Source organism: Crotalus tigris, unplaced genomic scaffold, assembly GCF_016545835.1.
Source record: "Crotalus tigris isolate CLP2741 ecotype Arizona unplaced genomic scaffold, ASM1654583v1 scf7180000024506.1728113, whole genome shotgun sequence".
NCBI lineage: Eukaryota > Metazoa > Chordata > Lepidosauria > Squamata > Viperidae > Crotalus > Crotalus tigris.
Window position 1 is genome coordinate 410,001 of NW_024100677.1, and position 21,931 is coordinate 431,931.

General features: G+C 36.8%; 1 protein-coding gene across 3 annotated transcripts in view; it reads left to right on the plus strand.

Moving 5' to 3' along the window:
• Window positions 1–16,660, plus strand: part of FOXN3 (forkhead box N3) — a 224,068-nt gene extending 207,408 nt beyond the window's left edge. For all 3 annotated transcript variants that reach the window (XM_039333463.1, XM_039333464.1, XM_039333465.1), the window contains one exon: window positions 9,164–16,660. In XM_039333463.1, coding sequence (XP_039189397.1) covers window positions 9,164–9,731 — 568 coding nt within the window. In that variant the 3' untranslated portion in view covers window positions 9,732–16,660. The remainder of the gene's footprint in view (window positions 1–9,163) is intronic.
• Window positions 16,661–21,931: the final 5,271 nt, after the last annotated feature.

Here is a 21,931-nt window from a genome sequence, read left to right on the forward strand (position 1 = left end):
CAAAAAAGCTAATACAATCCTGGGTTGTATAAACACAGGCATAGAATCAAGATCACGCGAAGTATTAGTATCACTTTATAAAACCCTAGTGAGACCACACTTAGAATACTGCAACCAATTTTGCTCACCATACTACAAAAAAGATGTTGAGTCAAAAGTGCAGAGAAGAGCAACTAAGATGATCAGGAGACTAAAACATATGAAGAACGGCGCAGGATTTGGATTTGGCTAATCTAAAGAAAAGAAGAAATAGGGGAGACATGATAGCAGTATTCCAGTATTTGAGGGGCTGCCACAAAGAAGAGGGTGTCAAACTATTCTCCAAGGCACCAGAGGGCAGGATGAGAAACAATGGTTGGAAACTGATCAAAGAGAGAAGCAACCTGGAATTAAGGAGAAACTTCCTGACAGTGCGGACAATTGACTAGTGCCGTTGTGGCGAACCTATGGCACGTGTGCCACAGATGGCATGCAGAGCCCTCTCTGTGGGCACGTGCACCGTTGCCCCAGTCCTAGGCCTTCAGCTGGGTTTTATAAAACCTTTTCGTTTTAGGCCTCCGTCGCCGTGTGCCAAAAAAAAGATTCAATCAATCAATCAATTTCAACTTCCCACTGGGGAAAAAAAGATCTCGCAAAGTTGGAATTGTGAATTGATTGAACTTTTTAGTCCCACCCAGTCTGCCGTTACCACGGCAGCCACCCCCACCCAACGGGCCACGCCCACCCAGCACCCAACGATACATAAGTGGGTTTTGGATTGCAGTTTGGGCACTCAGTCTCTAAAAGGTTCGCCATCACTGAACTAATGGAACAGCTTGCCTCCAGAAGCGGTGAATGCTCCAACACTGGAAGTTTTTAAGAAGAGACTGGACAGCCATTTGTCTGAGATGGTATAGGTTCTCCTGCTTGAGTAGGGAGCTGAACTAGAAGACCTCCAAAGTCCCTCTATTCTATTCTATTATATTGTACTTATGGTTTGGGGAGCTGTATGATGTGTAAATATATGTAATAAATAAATATTGAAGGTGCTATTGCAAAATGGCTGCCATGGAGGAATATGAGTAGTTAGATACACTTGAATGGTATCTCCAAGTTCTCTTGGAATACTTTTTCATTACCGGTTTACTTTTGTTCAAGGAAAGAGGGCATAGCTCTGGGATGTAACAGCCCACCATTTTTTTTACAAAGCTTAAGGGGGGACCACTGGATTCAAAGGCATTTTTCAAAATAACAAACCGTTGTTGTTGTTTTGTTAAATAATTTTTCTAAACTATATTTATGGGGTAGGAAGCCTGGGAAATGCTAGTGAAGATGTCTGTTGAACACATCAGTTCCCACAAGCACAGCATTTGCAATTCAGAGTCGCCTCATTTGGGAAAGCTTTTAGGCTTTAGGCAGCTTTTCCTATAAGTGCATTTCATTTGTTGAACACAGTGGGGGTGGGAGAGGCTTCTATGCACTCACAAAAAGGCAAGGACACTCTAGCTGCTGATTTTCATGCCTGTGCAAAGATCTGGATTCAAAAGACAAGCTATTCAGCACCTGCATGGATGCATATATAGCAGTGATGGCAAACCTTTTAGAGACTGAGTGCCCAAACTGCAACCCAAAACCCACTTATGCATTGTTGGGTGCCGGGTGGATGTGGCCCATTTGGTGGGTGTAGCCCACTGGGTGGGCGTGGCTGTGGTGGTAATAGCAGACTGGGTGGGACTAAAAAGTTCAGTCAATCAATTCCAACTTTGCAAGATTTTTTTTCCCGCGAGAAGTTGAAATTGATTGATTGATTGAACCTATTTTTTGTACACAGCAGCGGAGGCTTAAAGCGAAAAGGTTTTATAAAAGCCAGCTGAAGGGCTAGGACTGGGGCGACAGCGTGCGTGCCCACAGAGAGGGCTCTGAGTGCCGCCTCTTTCACTCGTGCCATAGATTCGCCACCACTGATATATAGCATCTATTTGGGAAGCTCTTAACCTCTATGTATCTTTTTCCAAGGTCATGCAGCGTCAGCTGCTCAGAGCTACTTTAAGGTATTCCCAACAGATGGTATGTGCGTCCCTTTGCGTGCTTCAAATCTATTTTACTTCTAATTCAGGATCTATTATTTATTCTTCCAGATCCTTGCATAAAGGTTTGTCTTCCTCAATGTGCTGGTGTTATTTTTTTATATTAAAATACTTGTTTTTTGATCATCTGTTCAAAAACAGGCAACAATTTGCATTTGAGGTATTTTAAGCATATTCGTTTAAATAGATTTGTTAAAATGAAAGTATTTGGCATGCTGTACAATTTCTCACCCCTTGTCCCCTGCCTCTTTAGTTTTTGCCTTTTGGAGCAAAACCATTATTGCTGATAGTATGCAAAGGCATCTGTTTGCCCAAGTGTCAGATTCCCAGGCAATTAATTCTTTTGGATCCTGAGATATTGAGCATACCAGTGGATAAAGACATTTTAAGCTGTATTATTAACTTAAGCAAACAGATTTAAAAGCATTATATGAAGTTTTTACCAACAAGCAATGATGGTAATACCCAAATCTCTTGTAAGCTGCCAGGAGCTCCTTAATAACAACAATAGAGGTACCCTAAGAGTGGCTAGTTTCCACAGTACCCAGTGCTAGGTTCTGTACAGAAGCTCACAACAAACAACCCCAATATTTTTAATCAGAAACTGGCACTATGACTTCATGGCCTTGCTATGGTCATGGGACTGTAAGATCTGATCCTGACTTGGCAAATGACTCTGGGATGGGAACTGAAAGTCTGAGATTCTCACAAATTTGCAACTATGTGAAGATTCTCTCTCCTTCTTTATTCAGCAAGCAAAATGAAAAACAAGTAGGTTAGCTCAGCGTGAGCTTTAAACTTTTAGACTTTTCTTAATATGAAGGAGATATCAAAACACATCACTAAACTCCTCAAACTTACAATGCTCTTCCGTAACACTACTACAACATACAGGCTGTTGATTGAACCACACATCCCATGTTTATGCAAAACTAATGAAAAAGAAGCATTTTTTTCATAAACTGATGTAATTGTTACTATTATTCTCAAAACATCAATGTTTTATCTTAAAATTTAAAAAAAAATCTTTAATTTCTCTTTGAAACCTCACTAAATGGTTTTAGAAAAGTGCAAATAAAATTCTCCACTCTACTACATTGCTTTGAATGTATACCTTGATGATTTCCCTTAAGCATTTGGCATCATTTAATCTTAGTTCTTGTACTGGTGACACAACCTTATAGTAAATGCAGCTGATTTCCTGCACAATCATGAATGACATTGCATTTAGATATTATTAACTGAAGGAGATTTGCCTTTGTCTTTTTTCACACACTGAGATCTGCATAATTTATTATCCATAGATGCTAAGTTTCCTTTAAACCAGGATATTTTGAGAAACTTTTCATAAGATTTTAGAGTTTAGGCATTTGTAATTGAGCAGGAGCTTGTTCTCAAATTGCACTAGGACTCTAAATAGAACAATATTCAAAGAAGCTGTGTTTTTTTTCCAGTGGCCAGTTATTATAATACTAGACAATCCATTATTTGTTAACAGGGTCATTGTTTCAGAGATACCTAACACCTGCAAAACTCCATATATTGTCCCAACCCTTGCTATGCCATACTTGTGCACAATCTCCCTGACCCATATTGTGCTTCCTGTCTTGCACCCTTCCCAATCTGCGGGATGCCTCTCACATTCTTTCCAATCCACATGGTGTCTCTTATGCACCCTCCACCTCACAACCTGCACGGTCCCTGTTGTGCCCTTCCTTGCATCAGGCATGTAGTGCCTCTTATGCACCATCCACAGTCAGTATGGCACCCCTCGCACTCCCTCTGATCCATATGATGCCTCTTGTGCACCCTCTCTTACCTGCACAGCATTTCCGTTGCTCCCTCCACTTACTTGCCTAATGAGCTGCGGCTTCTAATTTTCTGCTGGCTTCCCCATTGACTTGTGGGGAGCTAACAATTGTTCTACAACAACATTAAATCAGTAAGATGGAAGATATAGAGAGAGTTCTGTCTGGAGAATACAGTATTGTTATTAAGCACTTTGAACACTGCTGTTCCATATTTTCTGGCTGCAAAGTTATTTGGCGTTTTCGTGGTATGCCAGAGGCTTGACTCAAAGATTGAATAGTATAGGATTTAAGTGAAATTAACTAGTAATGAATTTAGTAATTGAAATTAAATACACATCTAATAATTTTGCTTTCTGTCGCCCCAATCCTAGGCCTGCAGCTGGGTTTTATAAAACCTTTTCGCTTTAGGCCTCCACTGCCGTGTGCAAAAAAAAAAAGGTTCAATCAATCAGTCAATTTCAACTTCTTGTGGGGAAAAAAAAAGATCTTGCAAAGTTGGAATTGATTGATTGAACTTTTTAGTCCCACCCAGTCTGCCGTTACCATCAAAGCCATGCCCACCCAATGAGCTACACCCCCCAATTGGCCACACCCATCAATGGGCCACACCCACCTGGCACGCGACAATGCATAAGTGGGTTTTGGGTTGCAGTTTGGGCACTCAGTCTCTAAAAGGTTTGCCATCACTGCCCTAAAGCTTATAGCAATAGCTGATATAGGATAAATGCATCTGTGAATTACCCAACTGCAGCCTTAAGTAACACTCACCATAATAATAAAGCTTAAAGTAACTCCTCTTCAATGAAGTATCATTGAAATACCTTGTATTTTTAGCTCTTCAGTGATTACTACAGTATATAATCTACTCAGCATTGAGAATCAAGTGTGGCAGATCTAAGGACACCTGTAAATCACAGGAATCATGTTATTAAAATGGCATAACAAGAATATTATTTTCCCCCATGTGTTACAGTAACTTTCTTCTGAATTAAAATGAAATTCCCAAAATGAATTATTCTGCATTTTGTATTATTTTGTACAATAATGTATTCAGTGGTGGAAAAACAGTTTTATCTAGAAATGCTATTATCATTAATACCTGTATCCATCAATAATGAAATTTGAGGAGTTGTGCTTTAACAAATTTTGCATAGAATTTCCAGCTTTTCATATAGGTTTAAAGAATTAGGCAAAACTCTCTCCTCTCCTTTGGAAGATCTTGCCCCCAGGTGTGACTCAGCTCCCACCCTCTGACCTTTCACAAGAACTTGAAAACCTGGCTCTGCCATTTGGCCTACGGCTCCAATGGGACAGTCGTGCTGGATGAGGTTGATAAAGTAATAACAGAACCCACCTCCCTTCCTGCTCATCCTACTCCCTCCCTTTCCATCTTTTAGTTACACCTGATTTATATTTTTATAGTGTTTTATTCTTATACTGTACATATTTTTGTATTGTTTGATTCTTTTTAACATTGTAAGTCACCTAGAGCAGGGGTCCCCAACCTCTGGTCTCTGCACCAGTACCAGGCTGCAGCATGCCAGCAACCGGTCTGCACAAACAAGCAAACTCCATCTGCGGAATGCAAGCAGCACACAAAACCGTGAACCCTCCGGTCCATGGAAAAACCTCTCTCCATGGAACCGGTCCCTGGTGCCCTAAAGGTTGGGAACCTCTACCCTAAAGTCATCTCATGATGAACTGTGCAGAAAACTAATAAAATAAAATAAAATATAAAAAAATAAAATAAAAATCCCAGATTTGTAGGAATGTGAGTTAACAATAAAGTTTTTGGCATTATTGAGATAGACTGGAAGATAAGAGAGGAATACATATATTTAATAGAAGTATAAACATTTAAATATTTTTAATGGCAGATTCATGTGAAAGTATGTCATTAGATGAAAACTTGCAAATATGGCACAGATCAAAGAGGCATATTGATCCATTTTAATCTTTAAAAGAAAAACAGTTCTGATATTAATAAATATCTCTATAGTAAAATAGATGATACATATATTGGTTGGCTCATCTGAGGAACCAGACAACATATATAATTAGCCAGCATCCATTGTTCCCTGGATGCAAATAGACCTCACATCTTGTCTTCAGCATTTTGTAAAAAATACCTCTCATCTTCAGCATTTTGTAAAAATTACCTTCTCAGTTTCTAAAATGAATTTTTATTTTTAAAATAGATTTTAAAAATAAATAGAATTAATTGTTAAATCTAATGAACTCAAACTCTGGTTAAATATCTAGACACAGCATGAGATATTAACACTTAGAAAATATATATTACTTTAATCTTACTTGTCTTTCTTTGACATACAAAATAAGTCCCATGCAATTATTCAATGTGCTCTGCATGGGGCTGCCCTTGAAAGGTGTCCAGAAGATTCAGTTGATTCAAAATGCAGTGGCCTGCATGGTTTTGTGCAGGCCTAGATGTGCCCATGTGTCATCTCTTCTGTGGGAGCTGCATTGGCTTTCATTTGCTTCCAGGTCCAATTAAAGACACTGATTGTCAACTTTAAAGCCCTACATGGCTTGGGACCAGATTATTTAAAGGACCATATTTTCACAGTCACATCCGCTTGACTCACCGGAATGAGGAGGCAGGGAATACTACGGGTTCCCTCTCCTAAAGAGGTTCATCTAGCAGGACCAAGAAGAAAGGTCTTCTCTGTGGTGACTCACTTACTGTATCATGATGGAGATAAGATTGGCCCCCACTTTGATACTCTTTTGCACTGCCCTGAAGAACTGGTTTTGCCAATGGGCCTGGGGACCCCAGAATGGCATGGAGCCCATCAGGTGGCTTATATGATTGATTGTTTGATTGATTGATTGATTGATTGTTATTGCCAGGGGAATGGAGGGTTATTGCTTTTTTACTTAACACAATGTACATGATTGATGTAATTGGTTTTGATTGTGAGTGAACTTTCTGTGCACTTAAATTGCTCTTAGGGCTAATGTGTGGTTTTTTGACCTCAGCCCACATTCAAATGAATTTTGCTTAGACAATCAAATAAATCTAAATAATAAAATAAATGGATTTAAAATATCAGAATTTCAGCAGATATTCTTGCCTCAAAATACTGTACTAAGCAAGAGTAAGACCTTTGTACATAGCTGTAAGTTAATTAAGGAACAGTGGTGGAGAATTAACACCAGATTGCTAATAAGAAATTTCTTAATTAGTTAGCAGTTTTAAAAGGAAGATTATTTTAAAGATGTTTGTAAGGATTTTGAGTTATTTGAAAGGGCAAGTTACCAATCTGAACCTAAGGCTTCCCAGAAATCATTACTATTCCCTTTTTCAACCGAGTGGAAGTAAATTTGCATGTTATCAAAACTTCATTGTAGTGACATTTTTCAAAACCATTAAGTGTGAAAATTTGAACACAATAACCAATAGCCCCAAAATTATTGTGATTAAAAGATAAAGTTGTTAATTTATTTATTTTATTTACACTATTGAAAGAGTGCAGAGAAGAGCAACAAAGATGATTAGGGGACTGGAGGCTAAAACATATAAGGAACGGTTGCTGAAATTGGGAATATCTGGTTTAATGAAGAGAAGGATGAGGGGTGACATGATAGCAGTGTCCCAATATCTCAGGGGCTGCCACAAAGAAGAGGGAGCAAAGCACCTGAAGGTAGGACAAGAAGCAATGGATGGAAACTAACCAAAGAGAGAAGCAACCTAGAACTAAGGAGAAATTTCCTGACAGTTAGAACAATTAATCAGTGGAACAACCTGCTTCCAGAAGCGGTGAATGCTCCAACATTGGAGGTTTTTAAGAAGAGACTGGACAGCCATTTGTCTGAAAATGGTTTGCTGCCTGAGCAGGGAGCTGGACTAGATGACCTCCCCCTTCCAACATCATCATCATCATCATCATCATTATTATTATTATTATTATTATTATTATTATTACTACTACTACTACTACTATTACTACTACATATCTTACTCATCTTATTCTGCAGATAAATATAAAGTAGTATATTTATTCTGCAAATAAACATAATGCATGGACAATCCAAAACCTACAAATGACACTGAAATAAACAAAATTAATTTAATAAGTTTCCAAGCTTTAATAATTAAAAGCTTGGAAATGTTTGTAATCATTGAGAGGATTCAAATTGTTCCATAGTCTCTCTGCATGTTGAAAAAACAGGCCTGACACAGGCAGCATCTTGAGATGAATAACTGCAAAGCGCTCTATACGGGATTGCTTATAAACTATTTGGAAGCTTCAACTGGTACAAATGCATTGCCATGGACAATTATGGGTGCTAGTCCTTCAGCACATCTGACACCTCTGTTTTGTGAGCTGCACTGGTTGTCACTGTTCTTTCAGGTTCAGTACACTGTACTGTAGTTATCTTTAAAGCCCTTCATGGCTTGGGACTTGAGAGGCTAACTCTCTCTCGTATCTTCCCATCCTGTTAGATCCAGTAGTAGAGACATGCTCTAGGCTGATCTATTAGGGGGTGTCATTTGGTGGAACCCATTAAAAGAAAGTTTTGTATCATGGCAACTGCCCTGTGGAACAACATTCCCCTGGTGTTTAAGAACTTGACCCAGCTCTACTGCCTTTCATAAGACCAGGAAAACCTGGTTTTGTCATTGAATCTGGGATCCCCGATGTGTGGCTAAGTTGATATCATGTTTAATTGTTGTTGGTTGAATTTTCTCAACTGCTATTTATGTTATTTATAATTTTATTGTATGGTTTTTATCTTGTTTTTAAGTATCATTAGATGCCTGGAATCATGTGTCTAATATAGGTGGCTGAATAAATAAATTAAAAAATGAACTTCTCCTTTATATCCTAACAACCAAACAGGTTCATAAGATTATTCTTTATCTCCATTCATTACTTCATTATACATAAGAATCAAGATGAATTTAAATATGACTTTGTTCTACTTTAGTCTGCTTAGTTAAACCTATAAACCTTCAAATGATTGGATTTTTTTGAAAAGCAGATTAAATTTTATGCTCCTAATGATAATAATTCACTATTTTGCCCTCAGCAGGCCATCCAGAATGAATAGCTCACTGCTGCTGGCAGAGTTAATGACTCTCCTCTCCTTAAAGTTTTAAGATTCCCAGTAAATACTAAGGAGAGTGCCTAATTTACCCATCTCCTTCCAGCTTTTTGATATCTGACTTATTTGCGTATTTGCTTGTTGTCACAAAAAATACAGCTTTTCAAAGGAGTTTGACTATGCTTTTCTTTTCTTTTTTCTCTCCTTCTTTTCCAGGAATGGAATAGCAAATTGCCGAATGAGGACAGATAGCGAGCAGTCGTGTGGTTCTCCATTGGTGAGTGGTGACCCAAAGGAGGATCATAACTATAGCAGTGCCAAATCTTCCAACCATAGGAGCACATCACCCACTAGTGATTCTGTTTCCTCTTCTTCTGCTGATGATCATTATGAATTTGTCTCAAAAGGCAACCGGGACAGTAGTGAGGGCAGCGAGGTCAATTTCCATAGCCACGAGAGCCATAGTGAGGCAGAGGATGAGAGCAAACGGCAAAATCGAAAAGAGACCAAGGATTCTGTAGCTGATAGCGGGGTCCCCTCTCAGCACAAGAAACGTCAGCATTTATTGAAGGCGAAAAAAGTACCGAGTGACACACTGCCTCTTAAAAAGAGACGCACAGAGAAACCACCGGAGAGTGATGATGAGGAGATGAAAGAAGCTGCTGGATCACTCCTGCATTTGGCAGGAATTCGATCTTGTTTGAACAACATCACCAATCGGACGGCAAAGGGACAGAAAGAGCAAAAGGACATGACGAAAAATGAGAACAAATCCATTGACTGAACTTATAAAACGATTTTGTTTCAGCACGTCAGGTGAATTCTAATGATTTGTGGCAATATCAGAAAATACTTTCTTCAGTTTTTTTTTCTTTCCCCATTTTTTTCTTTTTTTTCTTTCCCCTCCTTTTTTGAACCCAAAATATTTGTGTTGTATTTTTTTAAAGGAGATTGAAGCCATAGAACTCATACTGATACTCATCTAATTTTACAAAAGCTTTTCATTACATGAAGACAAAAATAAGTGAAAGCCAAAATTGCCGTTGCTTTCTCCAGTTTGTCAGAAATGCATGGTTGACTACGCTGTGATACCACCAGTTAATGTGAGAGGAATAGAAATTGGCACTTGAAAATATATAATGAGAAATTGAATAATATGGTAGATCCAGGCCAGGCTCTTAGAAAAATAATTTAAAAGCCTTATAATTAAATGAGAGAGAATGTATGTATGAATGAATGTATGTATGTGTGCATGTATGTATATTCCATAAATTTGAGGGAAGTCAGAGGCCCATCTTCAGAATCAAGAATAAGATAGTGGCATTTGCTTGCATTTGTGCCATAGAAATCTTGGAATATCCACTAAAAACAGCTGCTTATACAGTAATGAATTACCTAAGCTTCATATACTGTATATGGCTCATAATGTGAAGACTTAATACTTTTTAAATTATGGAAACTGAACTGTGTATGCAATGAGTTTCAATAATATAAGGAGAAAAGGGTGGAGGGGGTTGGGGGGATTAGTAATATTCTTTAATCAATTAATTGTCTTCTATATTTAAATTAAAAGAATGTTTTTTAAAAAAGCCATAAGCCTGAAGATTGGCACTGCCTGCAAAAATATTATGGGAAAACAAGCTATGAGTTCTTAACTGCCTGAGTGAAAAGCAATCAAATCTAAAATAAAAATATGAGTAGATATTTAAAGAGGATCAAAATGAGGAAACCTTTTTGATAGGATAAAAATATTGATCTCATGAGAAGAGCAAAATACATATGCTACAAAACTTGTCATTAGTATTATATTACATTTAAAAAAAAACAAATATATTTGGTTGGTCAAGAAATCCTAATCTTAACTAAAACTCTGTACAGTGCTCCTCAAAACGCTGTACCTGTTAAATAGCCAGGATTCATTTGTGCAAAAATAACAATATATTTCCAGTTATAACCTCTGTAGCCAGATTCACTGATCCTTATTCAAATTGCATGGATACATTTCTGGGAGGGGCTCAGGAGTACAAAATAAAACCCCCCTTTTTAATTCAAAGATAACAAAAGTTCTTGTAAGGTAAATAATGTATTTAGCATGAAGCATGAATTATTTTCATATAAATAGAGAAAAATAGAGAAAAGGCTATGCCTCTAATTTTTAAGCCAATAGGCTTAGTTTTGGTTTTTGGTTTTTTGGTTTGTTTTTTATTTTGTTTGGGAAGCAGGTGTTTTAAGGTTTAACCTTTTTCAGGGACAAATACTGACTGTTGGGGAACTTATTCTGCAATATTAAAAAATAAAACTTCATGCTCGGGTAGGGCTTGGATGGTTGAATTATATTGCCTTGTCTGCACATTCAGCCCCCTTCCCCTACTTCTCTGTTTATTGAACATGTTTGTCCTTTTGTTGTCTTTACATGTATTAACATTACGCAATAATTTTGAGGGCAAAGCAAGTAGTGAGTGTGTATGATTAAGACTCCAGGAAAAGACACTGAATTTACTGTATAGTTGAGAGAGAGGAAACAATGGGCAATTCGGTTTCAGAGAGATTGTAACCAATGAGATACACAGATATGCCAAGAAGGGATAAGTTTTGAAAGGGCTTTCATTTGTGTTCATAACCTGACTTGAGTAAATGATTGAGAAGCAACTTCGTTACGGCCATACTTGTGTTTGCAGTGGTAGTCCTGTAAATGGACTATCATTGCATGGCAGTAGAGTTTATAATAAGGCCAATATCCCATACCACCACCACCCCAAAAAAATACCAGAATAGACAGACATAATCTTGAGATTATTTTAAGACTTGTAGATTAGGTTCCAAATGACACTTGCATGATCTTGTCAAGAATCCAGATTCTGCAGCTTATAAAATTTCCCTTAAAATGTGGGAGCTACAGTCAGACAAAAAAACTAGGATGCCCTCCCAAGAATAGTATTAGGAAGGCAGCTCTTTTGATCTTAGCAGCTTCGTTTTAAATAAATATAGCTTTATAGCAATGGAAGTAGTGATGTTATTGATGATGTTTTAAGGTTTAGCGATTAAGATGAATTGAGAACAGACAGTGGCAACAAACTGAAACAGAATTGGAAATTAGCTATCATTGAATTATATTTTAGGAAGTATATGTGGTATCCACTGAAAACTGATACAAATAGATTTTTAAAATAATGTGTGCCAAATCAGGCTTGAGCTAACAAAGGTTTGAAAGCAAGTTCAACCTCTGCATTGTCTATAAGACACTTTTTTTGTGTATTCAAAAATCAGAATCCCTATTTCTGCCTCCACCTTCTGAAAGAATTGATATTTGCCTAAAAAAACATTAGGAATCTTTAAGAGTGAATGAAAAGAAACCACATTAGTGAATTAGAGTTTTCTCTTCATAGAAGAGTGCCAAATACATCTTGTGATTGCCATGGGGTCCTGATGAAATGTAAAATATTTTGTTGCTATTTATTGCAATGGAATAATTATTTCAAAGTTAAGCTGTTTAAGTTGTAAACTGGAAGGATTCTGAACTCAAAATTTTATTCCTTAGGCCAGGCATGTCAAACTGCTGGCCCACAGGCCGGATACGTCACTCTGAAACCGTGCCCACCCCATTGCCGGCAATGGGGGAAAAGTTGCAATACATTGCGCGACGTCACATGACGTCGCAAGTTTGACATGCCTGGCTTAGGCCAATGTTCTGACATTTAGAAAAATACCACAGTGTAAAAAGAGAACTGAGGGCATATATTATAATATTGAAGTTATATTATCCTACATAATTCCATTGAAAGTAAAGCAATTTGTCTCAGTACTTTGTCCACTAAACTCCACCGAAATATACAACATACTTCCAACCAGACTGTATCCCACTAACTGAACATCAATAAGTTGTAATGTCTTAAATAAAAAGTAATGTGCTGCAAATAATTTTAGCTATTGCTATACAAAAAGCAATCACAATTGATATTTTTACAAAATAAGGCAAAATTCATTTGAGGGTAAGCAGTATACAAGCTGCAAATTAAGTACCTGGATTTTATTAGAAATTATGGAAGATTTGCTAAGAGTTTGCCTTGTCTGTCATACAGCCACAATCAATAGTTTAATCTAAACAAACTCCACAACACTATTCTATTGTACCAACTGATCTTTAGTGCCAAACTGAAAATAAAGCAGATGGACCCAAGTTAAAAACATCAGATACTACTTCAATTCAGGTGAAATCCATCCTCTGTGTGTTGAGCCCATCCTTATTCCTACACTTCAGCCATTTAAAAATAACAAGAGGGGAATGTTCATAACTGGAAGATGTAAGCAATAATAAACAAAATATCTGTTTGGTCTTTCTTTACTCCCACACAGAGTACTAAAAATAAGCCAGTAAGTTAATTCCCATTGACATTCAGGCATACTTCTTCAAGCTATTAACTTCCATCTTAGGAGTTGTAGATCTCACAGTTACATTCTTCTTGTCTGAAGGTCTTTAAGACAGCACAATCTGAGACAGTATCTCAGAAGACCTTGAGCAGAATATAGGAAGTCCTATTCTGTATGCATTGTGGCACAGTGACAAGAAGAATGTGTATATGTACTTGGATAACACATGCATCTACCTTGTTATATCGTTCTTAGTGTGTTTGGGTAATAGAGGCAGCTTTTCTGCAAATAATTTTTGTAGGAACTGGATTGTCAAAATAATGTATAAGATTTTTTTCCTATAAAATAGTGAAATGTTTACTCCATATTTCTCCTTCCATAAATGAAAGGGCTTTCTCTGTCACCAAAAGCTTTTGTTCTAATAGATGGTTTTAACATAAGGGAAGAAACAACTGTTGTCAATTATCTAGTCTCTTTATAGCTCCAAATATCATTTCCCACATTATGCTAAAAAAATCCTCCAACTTTCAGGGGCTGCAGCTCTGGTGTGGAAGAAATTCATTTCTGTTTTCAAACACGCTATTGGGAACATGTCCTGAATATTCCCATTGGCAGGAATAAAATTTGGATTCAAGCCAGCATCAGTTTAGATTATGATTTAATTCTCAGTAATGTTTTTTTCATAGCAGACCATTGCAGAATTGCTTATCAGCAATCTAGGTTTGCCATTAAATCATTTTAATGATGAACTTTTACAAGCAATGCTTTAATTCTGAACACACCAAAATATGCAGTGGTCATACTTTGAGTTCCATTCAGTTCTTTGGTGACTAAAAATATCTTTTGAGTACCTGTGTTGTAACTTTCAACATAAAAGAGGTTGAATACAGTTCTGCTGGAATGGAGGTTTGTATCCACAATGAAACTTAATTGAGATTTGATGTGAGGATATCCATATGTCTTTCCCTGAAAAAAAGTAGACTTACATCCAAAAGATGCAGAAATAAAGTGGGGTTAGTAATCTACTGGAACAAATCTTCTGAACTTTAGATCAGCTGTTCAGAATATGCCAGCTGCAAATCTTTCTTGGAAATTGCTCCTAGTTGTATTTCTGTATAGCATTAGATAGATGACAACTTGAAAACTTTCATGGGTGATTATTAGTGTATTATGTCACAGAATATATAAACTATAAAAACTTGTCAGCAGTTGTTGCCACTCAGTTCAGATAATCTGTCTTGGACCGGAGAACAGAAGTGATTTGAAAGCCATTTTTCTATGACAAATGGAAGTACTTCTTCAGAAGAAATAGTGTGCTATTTCTTTATACACTAGCAGGTTCTTGCTACTCTCTGTAATCTTCAAAAAGGCAAAACAGACTGGTTTTCCTATATAGAGTTGAAGTTGATTTCAGTAAGAAAATTGCCATACTGGAATTCAGTGTCCTGGCTACTAAATTATTTTCAGGCTTGTTAAATGTTCCATTCACTGACCAGAGTCATTCATTTTTTTGGTTGTGTTGTAGTTAAATTTGTGAGTGAATTTCATGACACTGCCTGCAATATATAAACACTGTTATGCACATAAATGCAGCACTGTGATCTAATTTAAATAACTTTATTATTATTTAATATGTAATATATGTTAATACTTCAGTATGGAAAGAACCATGCACAACCTCTGACCGTCTGTTTTTCTACTATCAGGAATTTAAAAACATAGTTAACCACACATATTTTACTTTTCCTATGAATCTATAATCTTGGTGTAGGATTTTTTTTAAGTTGAATTTTATAAGTATTTACTAAATATTCTATGCTATCATATATATGAACATTCTCTTACTTTTTTTCACATTTCTTTATACAAACGTCCCTTCTGATTGTAGTTCTAACTGGAAAATTGGGTGGAGAGACTTTGGTAAGCCAGGGATCATTTTCTCCAAACTCTTCCTTGAATCAAAATGCAAAATTGTAGATGTGAAAGTTTTATGAAGTCAACTGTGTCTCTGCAATTCTTCCACAACTCAGCGGGCCAGCCCTGCTTCACTAACCAAAAACTACCTTTTGAATTCAATCTCTGGTGCTGTATTTTGCTAATCAATATTCAAAATTTAGAAATAAATGTTTTGAAACCATTTTTTCATAGAGCTTCTTTTGCTATTTTTTCAGTGCTAGCATTTGAAACTATACTTACCTAAAACAAAATCTACTTTTTTGAATCTGGTTGCCAATGATAACAGAGGAATGGCTCCATTTTTTTTCAATTCTAAATGAGAATCACTGATACCCCAGCATCAACAAAGTTTTAGCTTAAAAAAAGTAAAGCCATATCTACCAAACCACCTTTTGATTATGGAAGAGCAGCTAAATCCAGCCTCTCACCCAAAAGACAATTGATAGAGATTAAATTAGGAAGTAACAGTTGTGGGTTTGCACACATATTTTCCCAATAGATTTGTGTGCAGAAGCTGAAAGGGGAGATTTGAGTTGCACTGTCATAAGTCTGTTTATGAAGAAAAGATCTGATGACTGAATATACCTTACAGATTTGGATTTCTTCTGACTTGGCTTGAACCTGATTAGGTTTTCCCTTCAGTACTACTATTAAGATGAAAATGCTGGTGCTTGGAGTTCTGTTTTAATACTTGCATTAATGAATTTCAAAATCAAATTGATTTACCCTGGTTTCACTTTTGTATTATACACACTCACTACTTCAGTCTGCCTTGGGGTCAAATGTTGGAAGAGATGGGGTAGGGAATGATTTCTGTGTGTATGAAAAAGCATTATGGATTTGTACATTTTTATACTCTTCTGTGATATTTTTGAAATATTTTTGTTCTGCAGAAAAAAAGTGATGAAGCAATCAAAAGACCAATATATACAATATCAATGCTTTGGGGGGGAGGGTCATGAGACCTTCATTGGCCAATAGATTAATTTAGTACAGCAATAAGCCAATTATGTTCTTTTTCTTTTTGTTTTCTGATTTTATTCCTCTTTTCCCGGAAAATGCTGTACTAGTTGAATGAAACTGCCAGTTTCTTTAATATAAATGAGAACTGTGATGGGGACATAAACAGTAATGTTAAGTTGTATTTGTGTTTACCTAAATGAGCAGTCAAAAGGCAAGTGCAATCAGCCAGAAATATGGAAAAATGTTGATCTAGAGGCATACTTGCATTTTATGTTTCTTGATGTGTAATCATATTGCCAAAGACAAACTCTTTCATCAGTTATTATTGTAAATAACACTCTCCCAAAACCTTCCATAAAGTTTCTGTGATGTATTGTCTTCCAGTTGCAATAAAAATTACCGAGTTGCATCAGTTGAATAACTGCAGTTATCGGTGTTGGCTGTTATTTATTTAAAGCTGTACAATGCAATACTACTGAAGCAAGTATTTTACTGTGATACTCTCTGAGCTGGGCTGTTTACTTGTAGATGTTTTATTACCGGACTTGGTAACGTTATCAGTGCTAGTGAATGTGAGATTTGCTCCTTGTTTATGTACAGTAGATTTACCTTGCTGGTGGGTTGATGAGGCTGGGGCTTTCTTCTCCATAGCATTGATAATATTACTGAACCAGGTAATGGAAATATCTACAAGTGAATGGCCAAACTCAGCACCAAGGATTCTATGAGCGGAATTGAGCCATGAGCTACAGATATTCTCTTCTATTGCAAGTATCCTACTTAATTAAAATTACCCCAGTCAACTTTAAATAACTAACTCATACATGGAGGACTTGAATAGAAAGATCAGATCCAGACTTCTTCTCTCTTTTTTTTTCAAGAAGGACTTCAGAGAATCCTTTTTTTTTTTTTCTCAATAGCCTTGAAAAACTACAAGAGGATTCAGAGATCAGGTTTTTGTGTGAGAGAAGAATGGGATTTGGGGGAGTGGAAGAAAGGAAGTTGATCATTTTTCTCCTATTTAGAATCTCCAAATACTGAAAAAACATAAACTTTGGTTTAACTCGATATTGTCTATATCAAGGGTGGAAAACCAACAGCACTCATTCTGTGAGAACAAAGCACTCTTAAGAGGACACTGCTTTGTTGGGTATCCAAATAGCCATATTCTGGCAGTATGATTTTCATATTTAAAATGTAAAAATAAGTAAATAGCGCATCTTCCAAATTATGATAAAAATGAGTTGATCATATCTCTTTAATGACATCACCACATCATTGGAATATTTCTTGCTATCTGCTGGCTATTTGAAAAGCTAAATATGACCTCCAACCAGTGAAAATTTCCTATTCCTGCTTAGAATATTCTAAGATTTTCCTAAAGTAAACTTTTTATGTCAGGAATACAAATTTAGATCTTCTCCATGCAAAGATAAAGCCGTGTTCTAAAATAAGTTTAGTTGTATTCAGTATATATATAGCCTGCAAGTGAAAAAAACACCAATTGTAAAATTGCACTTTCATAAAAAGCTGTCTTCTTTCAAGTAAGACTTCCTCCAGTTTTTTTGGCTGCATTCTTTACTCTGATGGACAGTGGCGCTAATTCACATTAACCTTTTAATTAAAGCATGCTACACCCCTGATCTACCTTCTTTCTTAAATTCAGCATATTTGCAGTCCTGCCTACTTATTTAGCATTTATATTTTTTAAAAGTTTTTCTAATCTAAGTGAAATGTTAATATATATTGCTAATCCATGAATGATATGTTGTTGTTGTTGTTGTTGTTAATTGCGAAGTCGTGTCCGACCCATCGCAACCCCATGGACAACGTTCCTCCAGGTCTTCCTGTCCTCTACCATCTTCTGGAGTCCATTTAAGTTCACACCTACTGCTTCAGTGACTCCATCCAGCCATCTCATTCTCTGTCGTCCCTTCTTCTATTGCCCTCAATCTTTCCCAGCATTAGGCCCTTCTCCAGTGAGTCCTTCCTTCTCATTAGGTGGCCAAAGTATTTGAATGATATGCTATATGCTAAATAATAATATTGGTGAAGCCATCAAATTGCCTGTAATATTAGGTAAGTATATAAGTCTATGCTAATACTATAATCACTTTTTTAGCATTGATTCTGGAATATACACAATTACTTCATCAATAAAACAGTGGTTTCTTTTAACAGAATCAGTTAAATGGCTAACAAAAGGCAGAGTTTAGCAATGCCATATTAAATTTGGCTTGTTACATGAATTACAAATCATTCAATTTTTATCCAGCCTTTTTAAAGACAAGTCAAGGCAGCCAACATACAAATATTTCTGCCTCCCATGTTCCTCACAACTCTTTTGAGGTGGGTTGGACTGAGAAACAATCACTGATCCAAAGTCACCCAATCGGTCTGGACTGTGAAGTCAGGTGGGTCTCCAACAGAAAAGGTGTTCAAGATTCATCAAGCCTGTAGGTTGCCCCAACAACATACTTACTGAGCTTATAATGCTGTGATTCCATATTCTTGCATAAGACATAATTTTAAAAGGATTTTATGCTAAAAAAAGAGGGAGAAACCTCATAAAATCAAAAATACTAAAGAAAAAACTATCCCTCCATATGTTGTACAATTAGATTCCTAGCAATTAAGTCCATTTATTCAAAATGGGAAGAAAAACTAAGCAAGGCTATGGACCTCACATTTATATACAGTATATTCCTCCAAAAAGGAATCTGAGGGAGAAGGGCAGTTAAGAAATAGGAAATACATAAAAAAGTGTTTGCTTATAGAGAGAGTTGAATTATTCAGAGCTTGCATATTTGGTAGAGAATGGATATTTTGCTATAAAATCCATTCATGATAACATAAGCATACAGCATGCCAATACTGAAGTATATCAAGACTTGATCTCTGCTCTCTTAGCAATATCAGCTGAAGCCAATTCAAAAATCCCCAGCCCTAATAGGAGATCCAAGGTATACCATTGCTGCTGACATCAAAGTTGTTTCAAGATCCAGGAGAACAACCAGCACAATGCTCTCCCTAGTACCTTCCAGTATGGTCACCTGCTAAGCTGACAAAGCAATTTCAGTGCCAAATCCCAATTGAAATAGGTCACAAATAGTTTATTCATATATAGCAATAGGTTTAGACATATACAGCTTCATATTGTTTAACAGCACTCTCTAGATTATTTATAGAGTCAGCATATTGCCCCCAACAATCTGAGCCCTTATTTTACAGATCTTGGAAGGATGGGTGGAGTCAACCTTGAGCCAGTCAGTCTCGAACTCCTGGCAGAGGGCAGAGAGGGCGCAGTACTGAATTCTAACTACTGCGCCACCAGAAGGGTATGAGCTTGGGTTGTATAGGATCAGGAGAACACTTCAGTTAATATGTATCTCCAATTAGAAGTCTGTGGGATGTATAGTATATAGCCTACATGCTGGGATTGCAAAGCTCCCAAACACCATTAAATGGCAGCAAAGATAAAATGAAAATTAACTCCTTGTTGCCATCTGGATTTTTGCAGATGAGAAATGATAGTCTTACCATGTGCATAGCTATAGCATTATTCTAATTAGAAGAAAGGAAACTTTCTTAAAGTGACCAGATGAATTTATTGTTATAGTCAGAACTGCCAACTGCAGCTTCCATCTTCTATCTCACATGCCTAATCACTACATGACTAGGTCATCTCTCAATACAGTACATATTGATTGTTCTCAGAACCTTGCAGGCCAAGATGAACTGCCTTCTATATAATCAGTTCTTTCTATTTTCCATCTGAGGACAGAACGTTTCGTTCTAGCCAGTTGTCAATCTCTACGCAGGAGAAAGTGGATCACATTCCATCCTGTCACCACTGTCCCAGGAGCATTGTGGATAATAAATTGTTTACTCAGTCTTCTGACGACTAATCTCTGGCTTGCAGAACAAGTGTCACTAGGAAATTTGCCAGCCCATATATTCTAAGGAATTGCCAAATAGTCTTTCATTAGTCCCTTCTTTATTTATTTATCTATCCATATGCTCATTCTTATACAGTATACATCCAACATTTAGAAATGTAGACAGTAACTTATGCAAATCTAAAGTAGTTGATCTAGTCTGTTGCTCATAATATTGAAAGCATTAATAATAAAGAAGCTTTTATGCCCAATTTTATTTTCTAGATTGACTGCACCAAGCAGGCTAGAAATTGAGAATAGCGAAATAAAAGATCTTAAATATTAATTTTCTCCTACATGATGTCCTCCAAATGTTCTTCCAGCTTGGTGGGTTTTTTTTTTTTCTTTTGAGGGGACACCATTCTTTTGTTGGATGGGAAATGCCTCTTATCACCATAGCACTTTATTTTGAACTATAATTTTCATCTCCAGCCAGCATGGTCATCAGTGTAATACATCGAAGGATTGGGGGGAAGGGGGATATTAAATTGAAGAAAGTTGTTCTATGCTAATAGCAATGTTCATTTACTAGGCATCAATTCTTAGGAGGCAAGAGAAGAGGTGGGTATTAACATAGGAATGTTAACATGGGAAGTATGGGAGGAACCTTATATAATAAAACCCCTGAAAGTTGATCACCCGAGGGACTGAACTAAAGTGGTCAACATATGGAGGTGGTCAACATACAGAACAACTGTACTGATAATGTACACATGCTTCATTTTATTGTACAGCTTTTATCAGAGAATGTCATACAGAAACACACATAGTGAAAACACTGGAAAATCATTCATACAATACTGTATCATACAAGATCAAAGTGTGATCATTCTTTCTGAAAAAAGAGTCAATTTTAGTCTGTTTATTATTCTTTTTATGAAGCTAAGTGGAAAAAGCACTCTCAACACTAGCTATACCCCTCAGCATACCTGGGCCTTTTTTCCATGCAAATGACTATTCTGCAATTTCTGGTTATAGATAGGCAGGAACATCTGGGTTTTGTTGCATTTATGGTTCATTCTTTAATTTTCCCTCTGGCTATTTTAAGATATTAGTGCAGCAGGCTGATCCTCTGCTGGTCAATTGAATACTATCTCGCTGGGTATTTCAATCTATTGTATTGTTTTTTTCCAAAAATAGTTCTCACCTGAAAATGAAAACACAAGAGTTTGCTTGCTTTGCCCAGACAGGAGAAAACTGTTAGACCCCTCAAGTGTATTTCATTTATTCTTTTCCTGCTTATGCTTATGTATTTATTTTCAGGACCGGCTATTCTGTGGGGGGAGAGGTGCTTGCATGGGGGGGATGTTAACTTCTTTCCTCTGCTTTGTATGGGGTGCCCTCCCTCTGAGTGAGAGGAATGTGACCTGAAAATATCTGCCTTATTTCCAGACAATGGAGCCTGGGACTGTTGGGAAACAAAACTAAATGCCATGTTTCAGACTGTGAGAATTTTTTCTTTGCTTTTTTCTTGATGTTTCATTACTCTGCAGATTTCTGAGGATACGTTTTACAAGAGAAATGATTGCTACTCAATTTCAAATATGGGGTGGGTGGAGGTCACTTCTCAGGTCCCCAAATACAGTACTCACAAGTCAGCATTACCAGAGTCTTGATAGAAAAGTGACCCAGAGGGTGGAGTTCTGTCAAAAGGGCCTAAGCAAATTATTATGACTTGATGAAATCTGAAAAGTCACAACTCAGTGGGATGCCAAACACATCCAATGAAATGTGAAAATTAGCACTCTCTCTGAAATCA